We start from the raw sequence: 22,583 nt of genomic DNA on the forward strand, positions 1-22,583 counted from the left end.
AATTACCTGGAGGATAGAGAGATACATATTTAGGCTGGACATTGGGAGGAATTTCTTAATGGAAAGGGTTAACATTGAAATGGGCTCCCCAGGGAGGTGATGGAGTCACTGTCCCTGGAGGTGTTTAAGGAAAGACTGGATGTGGCACTCAGGGTCATGGTCTGGTTGACACAGTAGTCAAAGTTTGGACTTGATGATCTTAGTGGCTTGGAACTCTGCAGTACAGGTCTCCATCAGCACTCCCTACAAGACCCTTGCTTCATCAGAGAACAACCATGGTGTGTGGGAGACATGGCAGATGGATTACAGATTATTAAATAGAGATTATTATCCTTTCAAGAAATCAGAAGGAAAACAATATGTGCCTGCTGGGGTGGAAGCACTTTCGGGTCTTGTGTGCACTTTGAAAAATGAATGGGAGAACATGAAAGAAATCCACTAGGCAGTGATAGTCCTGGTTGTAAATTCTGAACTCTCTGTTAACAGCTTCTGCAGACAACTCAGAACATTGCTGTTTTAGCTAATTGAATGCCATCTTCATATCTATATATTTAGAGTAGAAGGGTAATGTACCTTCCAGGAGGAATTTTTGTGTTGGGATAAAGAAAGCCTTATAAAGCCACACCTTTACAAAGGACCTGTGTGTCACAACAGTGACTATTCCATGAAGTATACTGAGTTAGCTCCAAGACTTAGAATTACATGAGGATGAATCTTTTTCCAGACTAAGCCCTCAACAAAAGATGGTGTGTAAGCAACATAATCTATAGAGGAAAAACTTGATACTCTTTTCTTTTATGGCAACTGAGATATATTTATTGAGCACTGCACGATTCCTTCCTTGCAAAGGAGTAGCCTTTTACACCTTTGTCTCCTCAAAACATATACTGAAGTAGCTTCTTCCAAATGCTGTGCTTACTTATTAAATTTTCTATTGAAGAGGGTTGTAAAATCTTCCATGTGACCATACAGAGCAGCGTGTTCACGGATTAATTCCTGCCTTTCTGCAAGCTGTATTGCTGTGGCATCAGGGCTCCATATCTACAAAATAAAGGTATTCGTAGTTAATTTGGATGGGACTTTTGCAACAGAAGCACTAAGAAGATACTGTTAGCCAAAGAGAGCCATGTTCTAGCACTCCTTCCCACTATGAGACATAGGAAAGAAGCAGTGTGGCCTCTCAGCAGAAGACAGGTCAATCATCTGCGTGTGCATAAACAGAGCATTCTCTTGTTGTCACTTCCAATCTATAACATGCCATGGACTCAGATTACAGATAATGTGGGAAATAAGATCTAAAGGTAATTATTCAAAATTACTGACTTGGGTTCACGATCCTCATAGCAGAAAATAGTAATTAGCTGTAGAGTCATCAGCTGTGTAGCCTCAGTCCTCTGAGACCATTGTAGAAACTAGCACAAATCAGGGTTAGGGAAATAAAAAACAAACTCTAAACACTACTGCTCAGCCAGCAGTGTTCTTTTCCTTTTCAAGGAGAAAAAAATATTACAAAAATTACCTCACTGTGATTGTCTTGTTCTGTTTCTCAGTTATTTCTAAGCATGTATTAACAAGACCCTGACAGAAAAGTTGTATTTCCACTATTCCAACTCTAGGAGGCAAACATTTAGTGTGCTGTGATCCATCTAGTTCAGTGACTGTCACTGACAAAAGTCATCATGTGATAACTAATCAACAGGGCAAGTTAGAAGTTGATACCCCTGCTATGCAAATAGACTCCTATCTTTTAAAAGCAGGAGTATAAAAATACATATCATAAATGTGGTTGCATTTTTATTTTACTGTGGCTCCACTCTAACCATATTTTAAAACCTGATAAGAGCTTGATTTCCATAAATATATGTGTTATTATATAATACACATCCATGAACTCTTTAATTTACTGTTGTTTGGTGGCAACCTCTCCAGGCTGTGTCACATCTAAGCTAGTTGAATGGTGGAAATTTCATTGGATTGTTCTGGGTTTTGATCTCAGCAAGGTTTACCTCACTCATGTTTTGCTGCCATACATACTTTTCTGGGCCTGAAGGAGATGTCATTTTCGTTTTCTCTCTTTGTCAAAGATTTCAAATAAGCAGAACTGTCCTTACGGGAACGCTTTGGCTTTTCAGGAACAGGGTTTTCATCAGGTGGCTCTGATACATCTTCAGGCTGAAGGGGAAGAAGGTAGCAATTATACCAATATGTCATGTTCAGAAGCAAGGCATGCATCCTGCATCTTCTGATACTCTGCTACAATGTTGATGGGGGAGTATTTGTCTTAATCTTTTCAGAATCTGTTTTTCTCAAAGCTGATTTTAAAAAATCAGAAATTGCAAGGGCCAACCTTTTGAAAGGTAAAGGGCACCTCTCCTCCTTGGGCACTAAAACATTAACTACTCTTTATGACTCCCAAGACAGTCACCTTGTACCACCGGTGATCCCATCCTCTTCCAAGTGAAGAATAAGCAAGCACCCAAGGTTTCCTCCTCCTGCCTCTGAAAGTCCTGTGCTATCCTTGACATTCAAAACCTTTGTGAAAGGGGGATGCCAACATTTAGCTACTGAGACATATTTATTGCACTGTCCAGGGCAGCTGAAGGACACTTCCAGCCGTGCAGATGCAATTGCATCTTCTCCCTAAAAATAGCATGCTGGATGTGACTAACAAGTACCACTGGTGAATCAGGAAGGTCTCATCCACAGCAAGAGAACCCAGATGTAGTCACAGAGGCTGATGTCAGCTTGGGAATCGGGTAATGCTGAGGTGCTCAAGGCTCTCAGAGGGTGCAGGAAAAGCATTCAGAAATAAAACAGGCAAACATCAGTGTGGAACTTGAGAAAGAGAACTCAGGTAAATGGTGGAAGAGGAAGAACATGGGACAAAATGGAAAACAGGAAGTTAACAAGCCTGGTATTGTCTCAGTGAATTGAACTAGAAGAACAAAAAACCTTTTTACCAGTTTGAAGGGTATGGTTCCTATCTTGTGAAAAAATAGGTTCTCCCTTTAAGAAATTTTGATTACCAGTTATAAAGTAATTACCACAAAAGAGCTGGGTGAGCAATATACTTCAGGAGGAGGGAAAAAGAAAAGGAAATCCTTTTCTCTGCCCTGTCAATGGTACAGACATCATTCTTATGCGTGTCTGGGGAATACATGAAGTTTGCATAATTAGCAAGACAAATTTCAACCAATGCACAAGTTCTAATACTCACAAATATCTGAAAATACTCACTTTAACAAAGCTGCCTAAGTTACAGTGTTAGAGGGAAATGGGTGGCAAAAAAAGGAAAGAAAGAAGCTCCCGGCTAACTATTAGGAAGTCAGTTCTTTGTTACCATCTCTCATACCTCTTTCACAGGTTTTGGTGGCTCTGCTGGTTTTGGCTTCCCACCTTTTGCTGCCATTGCTTCTTCTTTTTCTTGTTCTTCTGCCAAAATTTGCAGTTGATTTTCAAGCAGTTCAATTATTGTAGCATTTTGAAATATTTGAGCAAGATCAAGAACACTCTTTCCTGTATTTAAAAAAAATAAATATCTGTAAACCATGAAAATTAACTTCAGCACTGGTTTATTGCAACTGGACAATCAACTGAATTTAATATGGTCAGTAATTTATTACCCATCCCATGTGTCAGCAGCGTGTCTGACATTGGTGTGAGACCAGAGGTCATCAGCACTGCTTGCACAAATGAGACCTGGCAGAAACGAGCCTTGAAAGGAATATTGCAGGAATGTTGCAGAAATATTGCAGGAATTCTTGTACTGCCTACTTTGTTCCTAATGTTCTGACATTTGCAGCTTAATACACTGGTCCTGCATGTTGTCATTTTGATCTCTGAGAGCTGGAGAGCATTTAGTACTAGGACATGGTCTGCATTCCTGACCTTGCACTATGCTAGCCATCTTGTTCCGCCTGTACTTGCTCTGTGGCTGTCAAGGGAAAGCCCTGTGGTGTAAATGAACAGCTCCAGTGTTTAATGAAGGAAAAATGGTTCTTATGGGACTCTGGCTGTACAGTATCTGTGAGACTGAACTGCTGTGTGGATCAGAACTCCACATGATATAAAAAATAAGGAATACACATCCCTTCTAGAAGCAGGGTTTCACTACTAGGCATTTTGGCAAGGAAAGTCTCATTGTGTAATAATGTTGCTTCCTATGTTAGAGCAAGAGCTTGAAAGGTGAGGCATGTTAACTTTTAAATTACTCTGGAGACAGTGGAAATAATACTGAACAAAGGAGCTGCTCTGAGGAGGTAACACTTCAGTACCAGCTCAGATTTGGTCTTCTGTTAAGTTTTTTTTTCTCAGGAGTTATGTTTACAAGTAGAGCAGCAAGGAAGTTTTTTCACCAGGGCTGCCTGTGGCTAAAAATAAATCACTTAAATGAGTGGCAGACTATACTCTGAGACACAACTGAAATCAAATTTCCCCTCAAATAATAATAACTAGATAGAATGTTTTCATTAAAGCCACTTATAACTCTGTATGGATCTCATGAGGAGTAACAGTCTTCTGAATTGAGTAATTAATCATGTTAGTTCATTTTCTAGATATGCAAAGCCCAAGAAAGGTGACTTTTTTTCAATAATGATTCCAGACTGGAGAAAACTAACTGAACCTGTTACCTTCATCCCAATCCTGACAGCAACCCTGAATGTAGAACATTTCTCAAAGTGTTTAATAAAGAAACAGCCTGTTTTGGAGACACTGCTATTTACCATTGCTGTTTGTAGCTTGGACATCAGCACCTGCAGTGATTAAGAAGTAGACCATGTCCAGCCTGCAGGCCTCAATGGCTCTCATCAGCGGGGTGGCATTGCCTATTGCAGGGGCATTCACAGCTGCTCCAGCCTTCACCAGCAGCTCAGTGATATCCAGGTGTCCATTATAGCAAGCATGATGCAGAGGAGTCCACAGGAAGTTGTCTGTTGCATTGACATCAGCCCTGCACAGGAATAAGAGCAGTTGTGGCAGTTGAAGTTGTCAAGTACTTACAGTAGGAGCCCCAGCTTCAAGTGCAATCAACTGGGACTGGCCACTGCAATGGCATATTCAATGTAAATAGTTATTTTCATATTGCTACTGCTACTCAGAAACCATTTGAGTCCCTGAACTTGTCATGGAATAGGAATTGTAAGTGTGCCTGGGTGCTGCTTATGCCCCCCCACAAGCCATCAGTGTCCTACACATGGGTACAGGCATTCAAACACCTTAGTCCTGTAAAAGGCTGCCAGTGTTTGTGCTCCAGCTTCACTGAAAATGGCAGAAAGCAGATGAAGGAATTCAAAAAGTACACTTCTGGGCCAAGAGCAGGTGCTACAGGACATGTGGCAGCATTGCAGAGCTTGCCTGCGCAAGAGGGAAGGGTTTACCTTTCCTTTCAGTGCTGCTGCCCTCTGCCTGCTTCATTTCTCTGCATTGGCTTCCCCCTTCAACAAACGAGTTACAGAAGGTCTGTCTTGGGAATCTGAGCACTGAAAAACTATTCAGCTACAGTGCTGCTACTGCTTCTGCTCCCACATTAAAACTGGGATGTTCTGGAGAAAGCAAGTGATAGTTCAGGGGAGAGCCCTGCAATATGCTGCCTCTGGATGAAGTTGAGAGGAAAAGCATTCAGCCCTAGAGGTCCTGAAGGGAGTTAGGGTCACTGTCCCACTTACTTGGTGGACAAAAAAAGCTGCTCTCTTCCCAAAATACAAGGAGGAAGGGAGAAAGAAGAAATATTATGAAACAAGCTGCTTCCAGGGATAGCTGTTTGCTCTTCTGGTCTGGTGATTGTCTAGATAAAAGCACAGATTCATCTGTTCTTCTTTCCTTGTTTAAATTTTTTATCTTTTTCAGAATTCTACCTTTGATGAGATCTTAGTCCAGCAAATTCTCCCAACCTACTACATTTATCTCTCTTATTTTTCAGTAACTAAGCTGTTATGGTTTATTCATATGCAGTTTTCATTTGTTTTAATTATCATTAAAATAAGCTCCTTCCGTTATTTCACTTTTCTCTCTCAACCCAACCTCTTTGCCTGCACTCAGACTCTGTCTGCCCCTGAACCCTTTTTCCTAACTTCATTCTATTAGAAAGAATCAATGGGAACAGGGACAATGCAGCACTGATTTAAAAATTCCTCGGCATTTTCTGCCCATCGAGTACAGGATTTCACATCAGATCAAATTTCAACTACTTCTTATTCTTTCTGAGGAAGATAGAAAGTAGATACCACCAATTTAATTTTAAACCTAATAAATGTGAAACATTTATCTGGATAAATGTTTTGTTTTGTATTCAGTATGGATTTGTGGTTCTGTACTGAAAAGGTATTATTGTAAAAGGTATTTGAATGCTCGTGCCAAACTGCAAGCCCATGATGCTGAGAGATGCAAACCTAAATGCTACTGATATCTTTGCATTTTCACTTCAATTGAAAAAAAATCTCAAAACTGGTACTGTTTTTTTCAGCTAAGGTACTGCATTTCTAGGTCTTATTGTTAAATATTATGTGACTGCAGTGCTGTCTGCTTGGTAAAAGGAGTAGAGACTAATCTGGTGGATTAATTTGGTAGCTCTTACATCTTTATCTTTGGAAAATCTGAATATACACACTACACAATTTTCCATATGCTCCAGGAATGTCAGTGTAATTACCAGAGTGTGTAAAGATGCATGTGTTGTTAGTCTTTGCAGGAGTCACAGCAATGACTACAGCCACTTTCCCTGAGCTATGAATATGAACATGAATTCACTCTATGGCTAGAGAGAACAAAATTAACATAAAAATCTTTGAAAAATGTTCATTTAAGCATTTACGTGAAGGATTGTAGGACCACAGCAGTCTGACAATAAGGGATTATGCTATTACACAAGCATGACTGAATCTTTCTGAAATTGCTTTCATTTTTTAAGCTGTCATTGAGCTTTTTCACAAGTTTTTCTGCAGGCTACAGAATTGCTGAAGCACTTCTAAAATGAGGAGCAGGCTAATTAGTAGCTGGAACTTCTGATGTAAATCCTGCTGTTTGTGCCTGCCTCAGCTGCAGAGGAAAGGGAAGGTTTAAACCAGGCATGTGAACAGGAAAGTCCAGGATCACCTTGATGATTTCAGGTAAATCCTTTGAGTCATATTTCCCCAAAATCATTCCCCAGTATTGAGATTTTGCTTGTGAGGATGCACTACTTGAGATATGAGTATGATCTCTGCAGCTGACCAAATGTCAACAGTCCAGACACCAAAATTTCAGTGCTGGGGAACTTATCTCTTGGTTGTTTTCATTTCCATGCTACTACAATGGGAAAAATAACAAACTTAACCCCTATGACTTGAAATCTTAGGGAACTGACTTTAATATTAAATGTTATGTAAGCAAAAAACAAGTCGTAGCCTTTTGCATCCAAATATTTTCTGGATATTTATGCTTTTGAAAGCCTTCGCAAAACAGCAATTAAATTGAAATTATCTTACCCCTTTTCCAGAAGAAACTCCACAAGAACTATGTTGCCACTTGCACATGCAACCATCAAAGGTGTTTTGTAATATTTATCTTTTATGTCTACTGGCACACCCGCGTCGAAGGCTTTCTGCAGAGACACAAAGTCTCTTTTTTTGACAAGGTAGTTGATATCCATGAGGGTTTTTCTTGGCTCCTCTACGTACCAGACACGGTCATCGAGCATGGGATGGGTGGCTTGGTGGTCCTGTTTGAAATGCTGCTCTTCAGGAATGCGTGGGACAGCCTCAACCATGTAGGTAGGGAGACCATCTTCCCTAAGAGGAAGTTCACTCTTCGGGATTACACAGATCGGCACAGGGAGGCCTTTTTTGCCTTTTTTTCTCTGTGGTTTCTTCTTCTTCTTTGCTTTGGGTCCAAAGGATGATAGCAGAAAGATTTTCTGCAAGTACTTTGAGCCTTTAAAAAAGTCATCAAGTCTGACCTTGCCAGAGGATTCTTCATGCATTTTAGCAAGAATTTCTATTTGTTCCTCGTCCACAGTGCCCCAGTGCTTCCTAATAAGTGACATAAAATCATTTCTGGATACCATCCCATCTCCTTCTTCTTCAGTCTCCAACTCCTTGCGGATGGCGTCCTCGTGCTGCAAGGACCAGTCGTACACCTTCAGATACCAGGCAAGGATCTCATTTGGTTTTTTAAAGGCTTTCTCAGCTTTGCGCAACACTGCTGCTGCTGCTTTAAACCCACCATTCTTAGCAACCTCCCTCGGGGTCAGATGCACCAAGTTTGACCATGTAGGATCACAGCCTAGAAATATGAACACAATTTGACTAAAAGCGCAGTGGAATTCCTAATTATGTGATATAAGGTACTTGTAACACACAGGCAACTCACTGGCATAGGCCTACAATTTTATACTGTTTCAGCTGTAATTAGCAATGGTAGGTGGAACCACATCATTGATCCCAGGCTGACCGTATTTTTTTCCCAAAGGGAGAAGCATTGAGCAACTCATGCTCTATTTATTCATCCACTCATGAATATGTATAAAAAGAGAGAAGTTTGGTGGAAACTTTTGATTTTTACTTGAAGTGGCGGGCAAGGTTAAGAAGCAAGCTAAGATTAAAGTGTCCCTTATTTCTATACCCTAACATTACAGTTTGGCGAGATCACAAGTTTTGTTTGATCACAAGAACAGAATGTGGGATTTTGCATGGTCCTCTTGGATCAAAGCTTGAAGTGCCATGATCATCTAATCAAATCAGGAAAGGATCACATCTGCTTCAGGGCATGTTTCAATACCCAGGGGCATGAAGTCTCCCTCATGACAGCAAAGAGATTTTTTTTTTTAATGATCATCAAATCAAAAATTTATTTTCTATTGGAAGTTTCAATACAATTCATCTAAACCAAACTAAACCCAGAACCACTTAATACTGCCCAAAACTAAGTTATAAAAACTCCTGGTGTTTCTGCTGCTTTCCTTGAGAAATGTTTTCTCATTCACATGAGATAAAAGCCTCTGTTAGGCCCTTTTGAATGAGAATTTTTTCTTGGGTACCACAGGGTACCCAAGAGTCAAATCTTTCAGAGATACCCGAATGAAATCTTTCCTTTAGCACAGAAATATAAATAACAGTTGCAAAGTAACTTAGTTTTAATGTACCTCTTTGTCCTATATACCTGCAGCAATCTGCAAATCCTCCCTCTGCAGCGTAATGAAGTGGAGTGTTACCATTCATGGCAATCAGTTTCAAGTCTGCATTATAACCTGAAATAATCATCAGAATCTAGAAAAACAAACAGAGTCCCACCAAAAATCTTGTCTGCTTCTTACCATGTGAAAATGCGAGATTGATTTACAAATAAATGCAATATCTTATATTCCTATTCTAATAATGAAGTTCTCTCCCATGTCCAGCTGGTGAATGCACACATAACATTAATGTTTTCTATAGTACTATGCTTATTTAACTAATGAAACAGAAACCTCGTGTAGCTGTAGACACAGCACCTTCTTCTTGCCAGCTCACTGTAAGCCCTGTCTAGCCAGTCTATCTCTGCTGGAATCCCTTTGATACTTAAAAAGAATCTGCTTTTGATTTCTTATCATTATGCTTTGATCAACTGAGATAATGGACTCAAAAAAGCCCCAACAAAAACACACTCCAAAAACCCAAAGCAAAACACCGTAACAACAAAAAAACCCACCCAGGTTTAACTTTGCAGCAATGCTTTAACACCACAAACGTTCATACCTCCAAAAAGCCTCCTTTGGCTGCGAAATGTGCCGCACTGTGCCTTTCAAAGTCAAACAGGTTCACATCGGCTCCCCTGCGAAGCAGATCCAGCACCACCTCGGCAGTGCCTTCCCTTGCAGCTTCCATCACTGCTGTGCGCCCCGTGGCCTGCAGGGGAACCAGAGAACAGTTCCCAGCTTGTTCCGCATGCTAAGGATGCAGCAGTAGGATCTGACTGTTCCAGGCTGCCATAAAACTGCTGGAAGTCTCCTTTTAGCTATTACTGGGAAAAGGAGACAAGCCTAATAGTTTTAAACATACTTGCAGGTAAGCTTTCAGAATCAAGTCACAGTGCTGCTAAGATAGTCAGATCCCAGCAACTCAGGTACATTGAGGGTTTGACTCACTTGAATAATGCCCATGAAAATCAATTCCTTAGTTAAAGAATACGTTATTCTCTGGGCATCTTCTCATGCATATTTACCACATCTAACACAAAATACCACCTCAGCTTATGAAAGCAGGAGCAGAAGGAGCTATGGTAGGAGGAGTGCTATGCAGAAAGGCAAAGCAACCAGGGAATTTCACTATGGTTCTGTGAGGAAAAGTTCATACATTAATGCTGCCTTTTCCTAGATAATAATGGATGTTTGTTTTGGATAAATTTAAGGGGAAAGTCGAGCTTCTTGATTTATCAACAGCACAGAGTTCCAGTCTTTTAGGCCTTTGTTAAATTAAGGAAGTAAATAAATAAATAAATAAGACATACAAAAGAGAAAAAAGTTTCTCATGTCTCATTCCTGCCTTGATTGCTCATCAGATTTTCCCTAATGGACTTACCTTCTATTCACCAGAATATTATTTCAACTCTGAAAATCTAAGGACACATCAAAGCAAATACAAATCAGCACTGCTCCACTTGAAGTACAATGAACTGCAGTTCCTTAGAGCTGGCCCAGTTACATTAAAGTTCGGGGAAATATTTGCACTCACTCTAAGCCTACAAAAATCTAAAAGAAGACTTAAATTCCTCTCCTCCAAAAAAGGGTGGTACAGAAGAGGAGAAGAGGTATGGCCACAGAGTAAAGCAATTTTCACTGCTTTATTATTTTAAATGTATCAGCTCATCTGGTATTTATTCTATACTCCTGTATCTGTTCTTAGTTACAGAAATGCTCATACCGGGTCTTTTGCATTGGGATCTGCTCCTTTCTCCAAGAAAATCAAGCACATTTCTTTAAGCCTATGAGCTTGCTCACAGGCTTCTAGAAGCACAGACCTCCCAGTAGTAGTACAGTTGTTGACATCTGCACCATATTCCAAGGCAATTTGCAAGCAGTGGGTGTGGCGTGCTGTAGGTGAAAGGCAGTAAAACAAAATACCTGCAAAGGAAACCAGTGGGGATTAGAGTGCAAAAGGAAATTACCATAAGGGTTATGAGGCTGTGAGCAACTGAGACCCTTCCACTGAGGACGTATCCATGCAAAAAAGACTTCTACTTTAGTCTTTACATGAGGAGAAAACCAGAGTTAAGTATGTCACAGGTCATTGAGGAATGTGATTCTCAATCACAGGTTACCTCTCAGCTCTGTACTTATGATTTAAAAGGAAGGGAAGACTTATGATTTAAAGGCCTAGACTCTTCAGAGAGAATTATTTTCATTTTGAAAATAATGTTATGTCCAACAGCTTCTGTTGGGCTGTAAGGATAACCCTCAACCACAGTTCCTCTTCACAGCTGAGACACATCACGTGTAGTAAGTGTATCACACAGTTAAGGGATTGCTTTATGGTATTTCCTTCTCACTCACCTTTCCCTTCATTATCCACAGCAGTCATATCTGCATTAGCTTTTACTAATAATTCCAAAATCACCTCATGGCCTAGCTCAGCTGCCTTCATGGCAGGAGTGCGTCCCATTTTGTCATGGACATTTGGACGAGCTCCGTGTTCCAGCAGGAAGGAGCACATTTCAATGTCATTTTTCATGGAGGCCAAGTGAAAGGCACCATATCCTTCCTTAGGCTCTGTGTAATTAATGAGATCTGGGAATCCCTTCTGGATCAGATTTTCTATTTGCTCCTTGTTTTTCTCATGAACACACTGAAGAAGTTTGTAGATCTGTAAGTTTAGAAGCCTTTTATCTACTGGTAGCATCCCAGGATAGGAAAGATTGTCTTCTTTCAAGGAAGTACTTTCTGCATGGACAAAAAAAGAAAACATGTAATCTCACAGATGAGATTATAATGACATGCCAGTAAAATCAGGAATCAGATCATATTCACAGCATGAAAATATCCACTTTACCTTGACAGAACACTAGGCTTTGAACTAATTTATCTTTTATTATGGGCAGCACATATAGAGACTACATAAACCCTTGCAAAATTTTTTTTTCTAGTCATCCAACTGTTCTGAAGAGGTCCTATTCAAGGAGAAAATTAAATTAAGAAGCTGTAGGGTAACTGCTCTCCATTTAAGGAACTGTTATAATCTACAATTACTTGGACACCTAAGGGGAGGGTGTTCATCTGTCATTTTCAATGGGAAAAAAGAATCACAAGACACTTGCACTTGCACTTGCTGAAACATAAAATTGACACTAACATCACCTCATCAGAGCCTGAGCACCTTCCTTTTTTTTTTTTTTTTCTTTTTTTTTTTTTTCGGGTAGCTGATGCAGATAGCAGGTCTGGGAAAAGGTTCTTCCAGGTCATGCATCACATGCTTCTTGAAAAAAAATTCAGTGCAGGACTTTGAATTTGCCTCAGTTCTGGATGATTTGGGGTTTTTTTCTTTTAGGTTTTTTAATCTCTTATAGCTAGTCTCAGCACTCATGGCTGGAGGGTCAGGAAGGGTCAGTCATTGTAGGGACTATTTATGAAGATTTCCTAAGTGGATGGGAAGCTTCCTATCAGCTTCAGCGAGTCTTGGGTCAGCCTGTCATCCAGACCTCTTACAGGAAATGCAACACAAAAAGGTGAAGAAACATCTGTTAGAGAATACTTGGAGTTTGGTTTGATGGGGTTTTTTATTTATTGCAATGTAGTCTGTAAATGGGACCACTCAGCATCTGTGTGGATGTCTGTGAGAAGGTGAGATTGCAGAGAGAGATGCAGAGGGATGCACAATTCCAACAGACCTTGTGAGACCTCCCATTCCAGAAAGGAAAAAACTGCAGGAAAAGTAGAAAAAGATGACGGAAGGTAAAGCAGGTTGAGAATGGATAGAGAGGTAATTTTTGTACCACAGGTACATGCCAGTTGTAGTTTCTGAAGCAATTGGCTTTCATTTCTTTGGAAGTTCTGTGTCCAGCCTGGTTTTAGAACAGAGATTAGGTCAACTGTTGGCAGATTTCTGAGAACTGTCCCTCTTGTTTTCCCTGCCAGACAAGGCCCTCAGCTCCGTCCCTGTACATCCAGCCATGCTGGGTGAAGGTGTTATTAGAAGCTGGTCACTTGCAGAATTGTTTAAGTGGGTACTAAAATGCAAAGACTTTCTCTTGGCAATGAAATCTGGTCTGAATAGGTCAGCTGCTCTCAGATATTCTTCATTTAAACATGACATTACTGAAATCCTTTTCTGTTTAGGTCTTACAGAACTCTCACTCTGATCATAAACAAAGTATACTCTTACATCAAACAATTAAATCTTTAAGTAGCAATAACCTAAATCTGTCACCTGTGACTTGTTCATTCTCATCCCTACCATGTTGTGTTTCCTGCGGCATATTGTCCAGTGAAAGGGAATAAATGCAGATATTTTTATCCCACTGACAGGAATTACACCTATAGCAACTGTAGTCCTAAAACTTAGAGCTGAGAAATGAGGACACTTCAGAGTAATGCCCTGCTAGAAGTGAACACTGGAGTCCCTACAGAGCCTGGCTTTTAGACCCTGAAGCCTTAGGAAGCAATTTCTGAGCAAATCCTCAGTACAGGAAGTTGGTTTTTTTTCTGGCTACTGAGTACAGGGAAAAGTTGTGATGCAAACTCTGCAGGGGCTGTGAGGAGGAGCAAAAGGAAGGTTCCACAGAGAAGGCTCTTAAGTACTTACACCACTGAAATTCAGCAAAAGAAATGTTTTTAAAGATATTTAGATGGAACTGACAATGCTCTCTTAGGCTTTTGCTCCACTTCCCAGCATCCTGCAGCAGGAAGGAGCTTACTTTTAAAAAACTTTATTCCCACTGTTATTCCTGATTTGCACCTGGATTTTGCACAGCATTTTTTCCAGGAACTCATTTAGGATGAAAACTTGCTTTTTCTTCCTTTTTTTCTCCTCCTGAAGCAGCAAACACTGACGTTCTCTTCGGACATAGGTTAGTAATGCCACAGGACATGAGCAGAACTGCAGCTGGTAGAAACCTGCTAGTAACTAACCTTCAATGAAGGCACAAATTGATACATATGGATTTGGATTTGTTTCATGGATTATCTTGGAGATTCCTTGAGATACTTGCTCCTTATAACCTCTGCCCCATGCAGGACATGAGAATGATGGCACACTTTACACTTTACTGCACACTTTCATTTTTGCTCACACCGTAATGCACAATTCAGTACCATTTTAGTCTTGATTAGATTTTTTTTTCTGGTGCTTTTGAGATGCTTATCACAGTATTCTTTTAACATTTCACACACAGCAATAAAATTATTTCCATGAGCATAAGAGAAACTATTTTTTATCACCATAGTGAAGTCTGTTGTTATCATAATTAAGCCACCACTGAGTCCTTACTCAGTTTAAAGTATTTGCTTCAAAGCATTAAGAACCAACAATTTACATGAAAAAAAACCATAACATTTTAACTGTTACAGTTAGTATTTCTTTGTAGCATTTGTTGAAAGTGACTGGATCAAGTTTTATTAGAAGTTTCTAAAGTAGCAGCATCAAAGAAAGGTGGGATAGAAAACACTACCCAGGGTCATGTAAAGTTATAAGCAAGGGGAAAAAGGCTGCTAAAATGAAAATATAACTGCAGTATCTTGACAATTTTCAGTCAGTAAATATCAACCCTGTGTCCTTCATAGATTTTTTTATCACTTCACCTGTAACAGATGGTTTAATGGAAAATGGGGGATTGTTAGTGTAGCTTTGAGACAGCCATGCTCTGGGGAGAGCTTAGTGAAGCTGTAACCACAAATCCCAAGCTTGTAACATTTGCTTAGCAATAATTTTATCTGTTGACAAACATAACCGGCTCACTACCTTCATTCTTGCCAGCATGTGTCATTGTTTTGGTGGAGAGCATGAACTCATTTCAAATCCAGATTACAGTAATTTCACGAATACAAGCCACAGCAATTTGACAAAAATTTTGGTGGAAACCCGGAAGTGCGGCTAATAGTCAGGGGCGGCTAATATGTGAATAATTTTCTGACATTTACAACCCCAGACATGCCAGCCAGGGCGCCAATCCAAGCACCTGCCAGTAAAAGCCGGCATTCCGCGATTGTTACAGTGTTACTGTGTTGCCCTGGCTCCCTGCAGGCAGCACGGGGGGCGGGGAGAGAGGCGGGAGAGCTCTCTTCTTCTCTCCTCTGCCGCAGCCCAGGGGAGGATGGGTGGGGGGGCGCGCCGCCATTGCCGCAGTTCGGGGAGGACGGGGGGGGGGGGGGGGGGGGGGGCGTCGCCATTGCCGCGGCTCCGGGAGCCGACGGGAGCCCCGCACAGCCATTGCCGCGGCTCGGGGAGGAGGCGGGGTGCTTTGTCCGCGCCCGCCGCCGGCGCCACGGGCGCGGGAAAGCTCTGTCCCCGCCCGCCGCCGCTGCCGTAGGAGCGGGGGAAGCTCCGTCCCTGCCTGCCACCGTGGGGCAGCGCCAACCCGGGGTGACCGAGCCCAGTGGCAGTGGCGGCCAGCCCCGAGCAGCAGCACTGGGCTGGGCCACCTGGCCCCGTCAGCGGCCCCTAGCGGGCCGAGCCTGCACAGCCTTAGCTCAGCCAGTAAACCCCGCCCTCCCGCGGTTCTGTTACTGATTGCACGCGGGTCCTCGCTGCGAACGACAGAGCGGCTTATATTCGGGTGCGGCTTATTTATGGACAAAAAACGAAATATTTGCCAACACCCAGAGATGCGGCTTATACTCAGTGCAGCTTGTATTCGTGAATTTACTGTAATCCTTTTCTCAGTACACCTGGTATTAAGAAACCCATTTTAGTTGGATTCCTGTTTTCCTACAAAGCTTTCCAAGCTGTGATGGAGGTATATTGATAGAGAGGGAAGTTCTGGTGGCCAGTGATCTCATTCCCTGTCTTCCAGTCAAAGCCTGGTGCCTGACTGCTGCTGGAAGCACTTGTGACTCCTTAAAAGTTTGAAACTTTTTCAGTTTCAACATTTCCAGTTCAAAACATTCCTTTAATTATCACTATTCACAAACCAGTAAACGAAATTTTCATGTGTTTCATCTTTAGTGGGAGAAAATAGCTGAGCACTTTCTAAATTTAATCCCTTTGCACGCTAGGCACAGAAATAAGCATGAACCCTAAATGTCAGTATAAAAGGAACCAATATGGTAACAGTGCCATGCTATATTTACAGCTTTACGTGAATAATTGCACTGGATTTTTGGCTGTGACTAATGTTTAATAGGAGTGATGCAGCAAAATCTTCCTAAAACTGAATTCCAGTATCATGAATGGACAATAATGCTATGCTTTTTTGGTGTTAATTCTCCAGTAATGCTTTGCCTTGGGCTGAAGCACAGCTGAGCACAGCGATGGGCACTTAGGTGTTAACTGAGCAGGTTTCAATGTGGTGTGGAGATCTTAGCCCAGATCCAGTCCTTTGGGAAACGGGACCCAGTCCTGAGTTCTGTACAGGCAGTCCCGAGGTTGTGGCTGGGTTGGATCAAAAGATGTGCATCCTTTTGTCTTCAGCTTGCCTCGCAACTTGCAGTCACCTCAGTATCTATCCAAACTGGATGTAATGGAGCCCAAAGTGCCAGCAGCAGGCAGCCCTCGGGGCCAGCCAGCACTTGGCAATCGAGTTTGTGAGCAACACTTGCAGGGAGAGGGCTCAGAGGGGGTGACTCCTAGCCAGGAGCACAGCTGAGCTCTAGGAAAGCCTCTGGAGTGCGGTGCAGTCGGGGATGAATTGTTGCTGCGCCCAGGAACAAGGAGCAGAGTGAGCAGGTGCTCCTGCCCAGGGCCCCGGGGAAGCCAGTTAAGGGATAAATCCGGGGTTGGTTCATTTTCCCTGGACTGCGACTCAGAGGAACCGGCGGCCTGTAGAGGAGACCGCCTTTAACGGGAGAGAAACCGCTGGAACGGGAGGATGCTGGAGAGCTAGCTGGTGATGACCCAAACAATGTTCCCTGGCAAGGACGCTCTGGTCCGGCCGTGCAGACACCAAACTGAGGTAACTGCCCGTGAGAGGTGAGAGGTGCGGGCCGTGAGGGGGCGCGTCCGTGTCCGGAGAGGCTGCGCTCAGCCCTCACAGCCCGCCGGCTCTGCCCCAACCCCTCCGCAGCGCCGGGCAGGCGGCGTCCCGAGCCCCGCCGTCCTTTCGCCACCACGCCCGGCAGCGGCAGCGGCGGCTGCGACCCTCGGCAGCCCCGGGCACTCACCTGAGGAGCAGGTGGACGTCGCGGGCTCAGGGGCCGCGGTCGGATCCCCGCCCGCCTCAGCGGCCGCCATTGCCGCATAGCCGTCTCCGTGGCAACGGCGTCGGGCGGGCAGGAACCGTCAGGCGGCACCGCTTCCTCTCAGCCGGCGGGGCTCCTCAGTGCCTCCCTGTCCTCTCGGGCCCCTAAATGCCACAGGATCCCCTCAGTGCCACAGGATCCCCTCAGTGCCTCCGTGTCCTCTCGGGCCCCTCAGCGCCGGCGGATCCCCTCAGCTCGGTACAGACCAGCCCTCCAGCCGCCCGGGGTGAGGCGGGCACACGAGGAAAGACTTGGGTGTCCTGGGCTCTGTTTTCTTGTAGCTGTCTTACTCGCCAAGCCCTTTTTTCCTCCCTCATGGGAAGCAACGCTGTATGTTTTTTTCACCTCCAGACTTTACTGGAGTTGCCACAGAAATGAAGTGGCAAGGTCCGCGTGTCACCCAACTGCACGTCCATCCCCACAGGGTGTGTGTAGCACAATAATGTAAATGAACTTGGATGGAAATGTGATCGGACTGGACAGAGAAACCTGTATTAACAAGAGAAAAATGGCAATGATGTATCTCCTTTCTGTCCATTTCCTTTAGTGCTGAATTTCCAACTGCCCCAACCCAGCCCTCAGTGCTCCTGCCAGGCTCAGTAGTCACGTATGGGATAACTGCAGCAATGCTGCCTGTCTTGTTCCTGGCCAAGCCTGGCTGTTGAATTATTTGCAAATCACCTCTAGCATTAGGAAATTTTTTTTTAAATTTGTTTTTTGATGTGAAAGCTCTTCTGCCAGGAAAGTGGTGACACAGCTGGATGCGTTTGATGGAAAGGCGTTTGATGAAAGCCATGGGACTGTGTGGTGAGTCACAACAAGAGAAAACATTGGTTTAGCATAAAGTTTCATTATTTTGCCCTTCAAGGAGTGCCATTTGGACAGCAGCTATTTGTGTTAGCACTCTGTGGTGCGAATTGGTGATGTTGCACTGCCATGCCTTGGTGGATTGCTTTCCTCTTTGGAAAACATATCACCCAGGCCCTTCTCTTTCTCCTTGGCTACACTAAATGGCTGATGCAGCATGGCACAGTAGATCTTTCCCAGGCTATTCTGTATAAGAGTTTTGCTTTTGCTGTTGCCACAAATAAGGACACACGTCTTGGGCAAAGGCCCAGGGTAAAATCTCCTTTTTCACTTTGTTGAGCAGTACACATTAAATTCCCATTAGAAAAGCTAGCACGCGTATTTTGAAATTTAATTCAATATGAAAATGAAGATCCTCATGAAGATCCTCTCTGAAACATCTGCATGCCTTTTCTCTGGAAGTTGTGGAAACACCATAACCAGACAATAACCAGTCTGGGTACTTGGTTGAATGTGCATGTAACTGCATGTATATATGTTCAGATTTTTATGGTTGATTTATTTTCTCATGGTGATCAGCTCTCCATGAGCTTTTTGAGAGTGATAATGAGGATTCATGATGCAAGTAGCAAAACATCCTTTTTCAGCAGCTCAGCACTATATTGGATAGTTCAAAGCAATGCAGCTTCAAGAGGAGAGGTTCAGCTCTGGTATTAAGGTACTGCAACATCTCCAAAATAAATAGGACTAAAATCCTCTTAGAGAAATGCAGAGTATTCCCTGCCTATAGAGATAAATAAAGCTCACCAGAGAAAATTATTCCAAGGTCTGAAACCTCAAACTACTGGGCTCTTTTTGGCTGACAGCTCAGTTTTGGAGGAGTGCCAAGCTTCTGCAGGAATGCAAGTGGGATGGTGCTGGTAAAAATGTAACTGCACTAAGGAAGGAAAGGTGTGAACTGCCCGGAGCTTTGAACATACCGTGAAGCTCCCAGAGCCAAACCTGGGAGGCACAGCAGAAATGTGGACACAGTGTCCACATGCTCTGGTACAACCCCAGGTATGTCACTGCCTGTCCTCACTTGAGGGCAGTGCTGCCCAGAGCTCTGATGTGCTGTGTGTCCTGGAAGCTGTAAACAGCTCCCCTCCCTTCCCACGTGGAACATCTCTCACAGAAAATCTTGATTTCCAAATCAAGATTATTCCAAAGACCATTTATTACTGAGGAGCATATGTTTCCCCCTTGTTTTATATGCTCTTTAACATTAACCTCAATTGTTCCTGCAACATACATTCTTCCCCATGATAGGTAAAGTCCCCATTACTGACAGGCTCATTTTGCAGCTCCAGAATCATCTAATTACACATGATAATGTTTCACTGCTGAACAGGTGCTTCCAAATATTCAAAAATACAAAAGTTTTGAGGTTTTGTTTGGTGCTAGCAGAAGGTGAGGCTGAGAGCACTACACAGTCCCTCCTGGAACATGTGGAACAATCCAGCTGCCATTCTCTGTTCCACTTGCTGTCTCTGGATTGTGCTGAGTTTTCTCTGTGGATGTCAAAGCTAAAGGATGCTGCCACTGTGCCACAGCTGACCTCTGGAGAGAGGCTGTGCACCACAAGGACTCCTGGGCTGGGTGGCTGCCTGGGAGTTGGGCTGTGACAGCCTGACTTAGCTGCAAGGTGGGCTTGAGGATTGCCTGGTTTTTGGTGTTTGGTTTTTTTTTTGTGTCCTTGTGGCAGAGTCTTGGGAAAAAAAGCTGAGTCTCTTTTGGTGTGGTTGTTTTCAAGGGAAAAAAAATCCCAAATTGTCAGCATGGCTTACAAAGACAAATAGTGATAAAAGCTGAAGTGTTTAATTAAGAAGTTCACTGTTGAGTGCAGCTGAGATGAATGCTATATAGAAAAACAGTCTCAGGAAAGGGTCTGCAGCAGGTTAGCTGGGTTTTGGGTGAGGGGTATTTCAGGTATAAGAGTAATGTCAATAGAGGTTTGGTTGTGGGGTTTGGCAAGGGGGGTTGTTTGTTTTTCTTATCTTTGTAATCTATTTTTTTCCTAAAACTGTTTCTTTTTTGGATGTTGTAAATACAGACTTCTTGTATGGCTCTGAACTTCAACCTGACTTGAGCTAAAGGTGATTTCAGAATTACTGAGGAAGAGGGAGGCACTCCTCAGTCAGGGTTGTGGTAAAGTAAAAAGGGATGGTGGGGAACTGCAGCAACACTGCACTCCCAGGTGTGCTTCCCAGGTACCCTACGGGCCAGAATGAGAGCTGGGATCCCTAGGGTCAGGGGAGTTTTCCAGTGCCACAGAGCAGGACAGGAGCTCACTGAAGAGCTGACAGCTCTGGGAGTCCTCAGAGTTCATCACTGACTTGGTTAGCAAGGTTTGTTCACTAAAACCTTCTGTTACTGATCCTGCAGCTTCTGAGCCCTATGGCACTTGTGGAGGAGGGAATGCTGTACCCCTTCCACCACCATTTCCTATGAAGGTCTCTTTTCTACTAAGCCCAGGGATTCTGAAATTATTTCTGCTACTTTTCATGTTTACTTGTCCAACGCTGTGCATTGGAACACATAGAACTCAGTGGGAGGATACCAGATGACTTCAGTGGGATGTTCTATTAATAACAAGATCTGACTCTCTTTATCAGTATTTTATCTGCAGATCATAATGTTAAAAAGCTGACGGGAAGGAATAAAGATGATCATTTTGCAGCTGGTTTTCAGCTAGCTTCCTGGCCAATGGTTAGATAGCAATGGAAACACAAACTGCCTTATTTGTCCCATCAGTTCCCACCCTGTCACTGTATCCTGTTTAAAATCCTATGCACTGCAAGTTCTCAGTTTTCAAGGTGAAGGAATAAATGTTCTGGAGTCTTTCTCATCTTATGTTACATGAAGCTACTGAAATATTGATCACATGCAAATAAAGAATTTCCAGTTGGAAGTTGTGTCTGTAGGGCAGATCTGGCAGTGCTGGGCCTCAGCAACTTAGGGCAGCAGCTTTTAGAAACGCAACTAGAAGGGAGACAGTGTAATAGAAAGTGATGTTGGTTCGGGGGCAGGGACCAGCACATGTACCCTGGGCCTGATGGAGAAACATCTGGGCTTCAAAGCTGCTTGTGGAGTCCAGTGCTGCTGACTGTGAGGAAGGGTAATCTGCACAAAGAACAGCTAAGAGCATGAAAGCAATGCTTCCAAAGCAATGCACGGCTGCTGAAATCCCTGAGGTCAAGCAGGGGGAAATCCTATAGAAGAAAATGATTGGTTCTGTTGGAATAAGCCTCATTCCTGTTCCCTTGCTTGGCCTTGCTCAGTTGTGGTTAAATGAGGAGAGGGATGATAATCATCTGATTATCCTGCTATTGACAGTCTGTGGAACAGTTGGGAGCCCAGGCTTGTCCTCTTGCCAATGCTAGCTCCAGGACTGGGTTCAGCATTTGGAAAGAGAAATAACATGTTCCACAATCTCCAACAGGTGCACTGGCTGTTCCACTGCTGAGTGTACAAGGAGAGAGCCTGGAATTGTCACTTTGTTGGCTCATCTCACCTATGTTCCTGACTCACATTTCCCAAATTACCCCCTAGAGAGCATACATTTTCTCAGTAATAAATTAAATATGTCAGGAAAGGCTTCCCAGGTATAGGGTGCAATTTCTGCTTCAGATGAAAAAGTTAACTGTGTCAACTTACAGCAGAGTCTTTGTTTTGATATGGGCGAAGCTAATGCTCAGTGCTGCTGCCTTGTATCTATCACTGCCACCACCGTTGATCCCAGCCCTTCTGGGATCTTTTGGTCCCAGAGTTCTTGGATTTTGTGCCATACTATAACCAAGTCAAATTTAAAATTGTATGTGTAAACCAGCAATCTTTTCCATGACAATTAGTAAGAGAGTGTTAATGTCCATGATCAATTATTCTCATAGATTAATGTAACTATGGGATAACTAATGTTTCCCTTTCATATTAGTAGGTATTCTTTTCTTCAGACCTGTCCGGGGTTACAATACAGAGTGTGATAAAAGGTATCTATTCTATCACCATCTGTTGAGGGTGGGGGCAGTAATCCTTATCTCCGTGAAAGATATTCTGCTAATGGGCCATCCATTGAAACCAGGCAGGGCATTGTTCTTTATCTTTTCACAACCCATCCTTCCTCCAACAAGTCATTTTCTGCTAATGGCCCACTGAGTCCCACTGTGTGACTGATAAAATTACTTCGTCCCATTTGAAGTTGCTCCAGCCAGAGGGAAGAGCCCAACATTTCTTACCAAGATAAAACAGAGGTTTTGGGACACTAAGGGAGCCCTTTCTCCACTGGACTCCAGAGGGAAACTGAATTTCTCCACATCACCACTGGACCTCTGGAGAGAAACTGCACCTTCTACAAAAACACTGCTTCAACTGAATCACATCTGTCACTGCAAAAGGACTA

The 22,583-nt window shown here is 43.1% G+C and overlaps 1 protein-coding gene across 4 annotated transcripts; it reads right to left on the bottom strand.

Annotated features, from left to right (window-relative positions):
• Positions 1 to 794: 794 nt before the first annotated feature.
• ANKEF1 (ankyrin repeat and EF-hand domain containing 1) lies at positions 795 to 22,220 on the bottom strand. Of its 4 annotated transcripts, none has more exons than XM_033055526.1 (10): positions 17,261 to 22,220; positions 11,504 to 11,890; positions 10,875 to 11,074; positions 9,711 to 9,860; positions 9,119 to 9,242; positions 7,656 to 8,259; positions 4,725 to 4,951; positions 3,353 to 3,516; positions 2,035 to 2,172; positions 795 to 1,041 (listed from the first exon to the last, which is right to left on the bottom strand). In XM_033055526.1, the coding sequence occupies exons 1-10, from the start codon at positions 17,328 to 17,330 to the stop codon at positions 916 to 918; spliced, it is 2,190 nt and encodes a 729-aa protein (XP_032911417.1). In that variant the 5' UTR covers positions 17,331 to 22,220; the 3' UTR covers positions 795 to 915. The 4 variants fall into 4 exon arrangements, 3 of the variants coding, with proteins under 3 accessions (XP_032911417.1, XP_032911416.1, XP_032911418.1); XM_033055525.1 differs by having other exon boundaries at positions 7,464 to 8,259; XM_033055527.1 differs by lacking the exon at positions 9,119 to 9,242 and having other exon boundaries at positions 7,464 to 8,092.
• Between the last annotated feature and the right edge of the window lie 363 nt (positions 22,221 to 22,583).

This window comes from Catharus ustulatus, chromosome 3, assembly GCF_009819885.2.
Source record: "Catharus ustulatus isolate bCatUst1 chromosome 3, bCatUst1.pri.v2, whole genome shotgun sequence".
NCBI lineage: Eukaryota > Metazoa > Chordata > Aves > Passeriformes > Turdidae > Catharus > Catharus ustulatus.

Bases quoted from the DNA above. Each gene is read 5' to 3' on its own strand.
- ANKEF1 (XM_033055525.1), bottom strand. From the start codon at position 17,330: ATGGCGGCCGCTGAGGCGGGCGGGGATCCGACCGCGGCCCCTGAGCCC. The intron at 9,861-10,874 runs GTATGAGCATTT...GTTCCCCTGCAG, and splicing joins ATCCCAATGCAAAAGACCCG to GCCACGGGGCGCACAGCAGT. The intron at 8,260-9,118 runs GTACATTAAAAC...TCATATTTCTAG, and splicing joins CAGGTATATAGGACAAAGAG to GCTGTGATCCTACATGGTCA.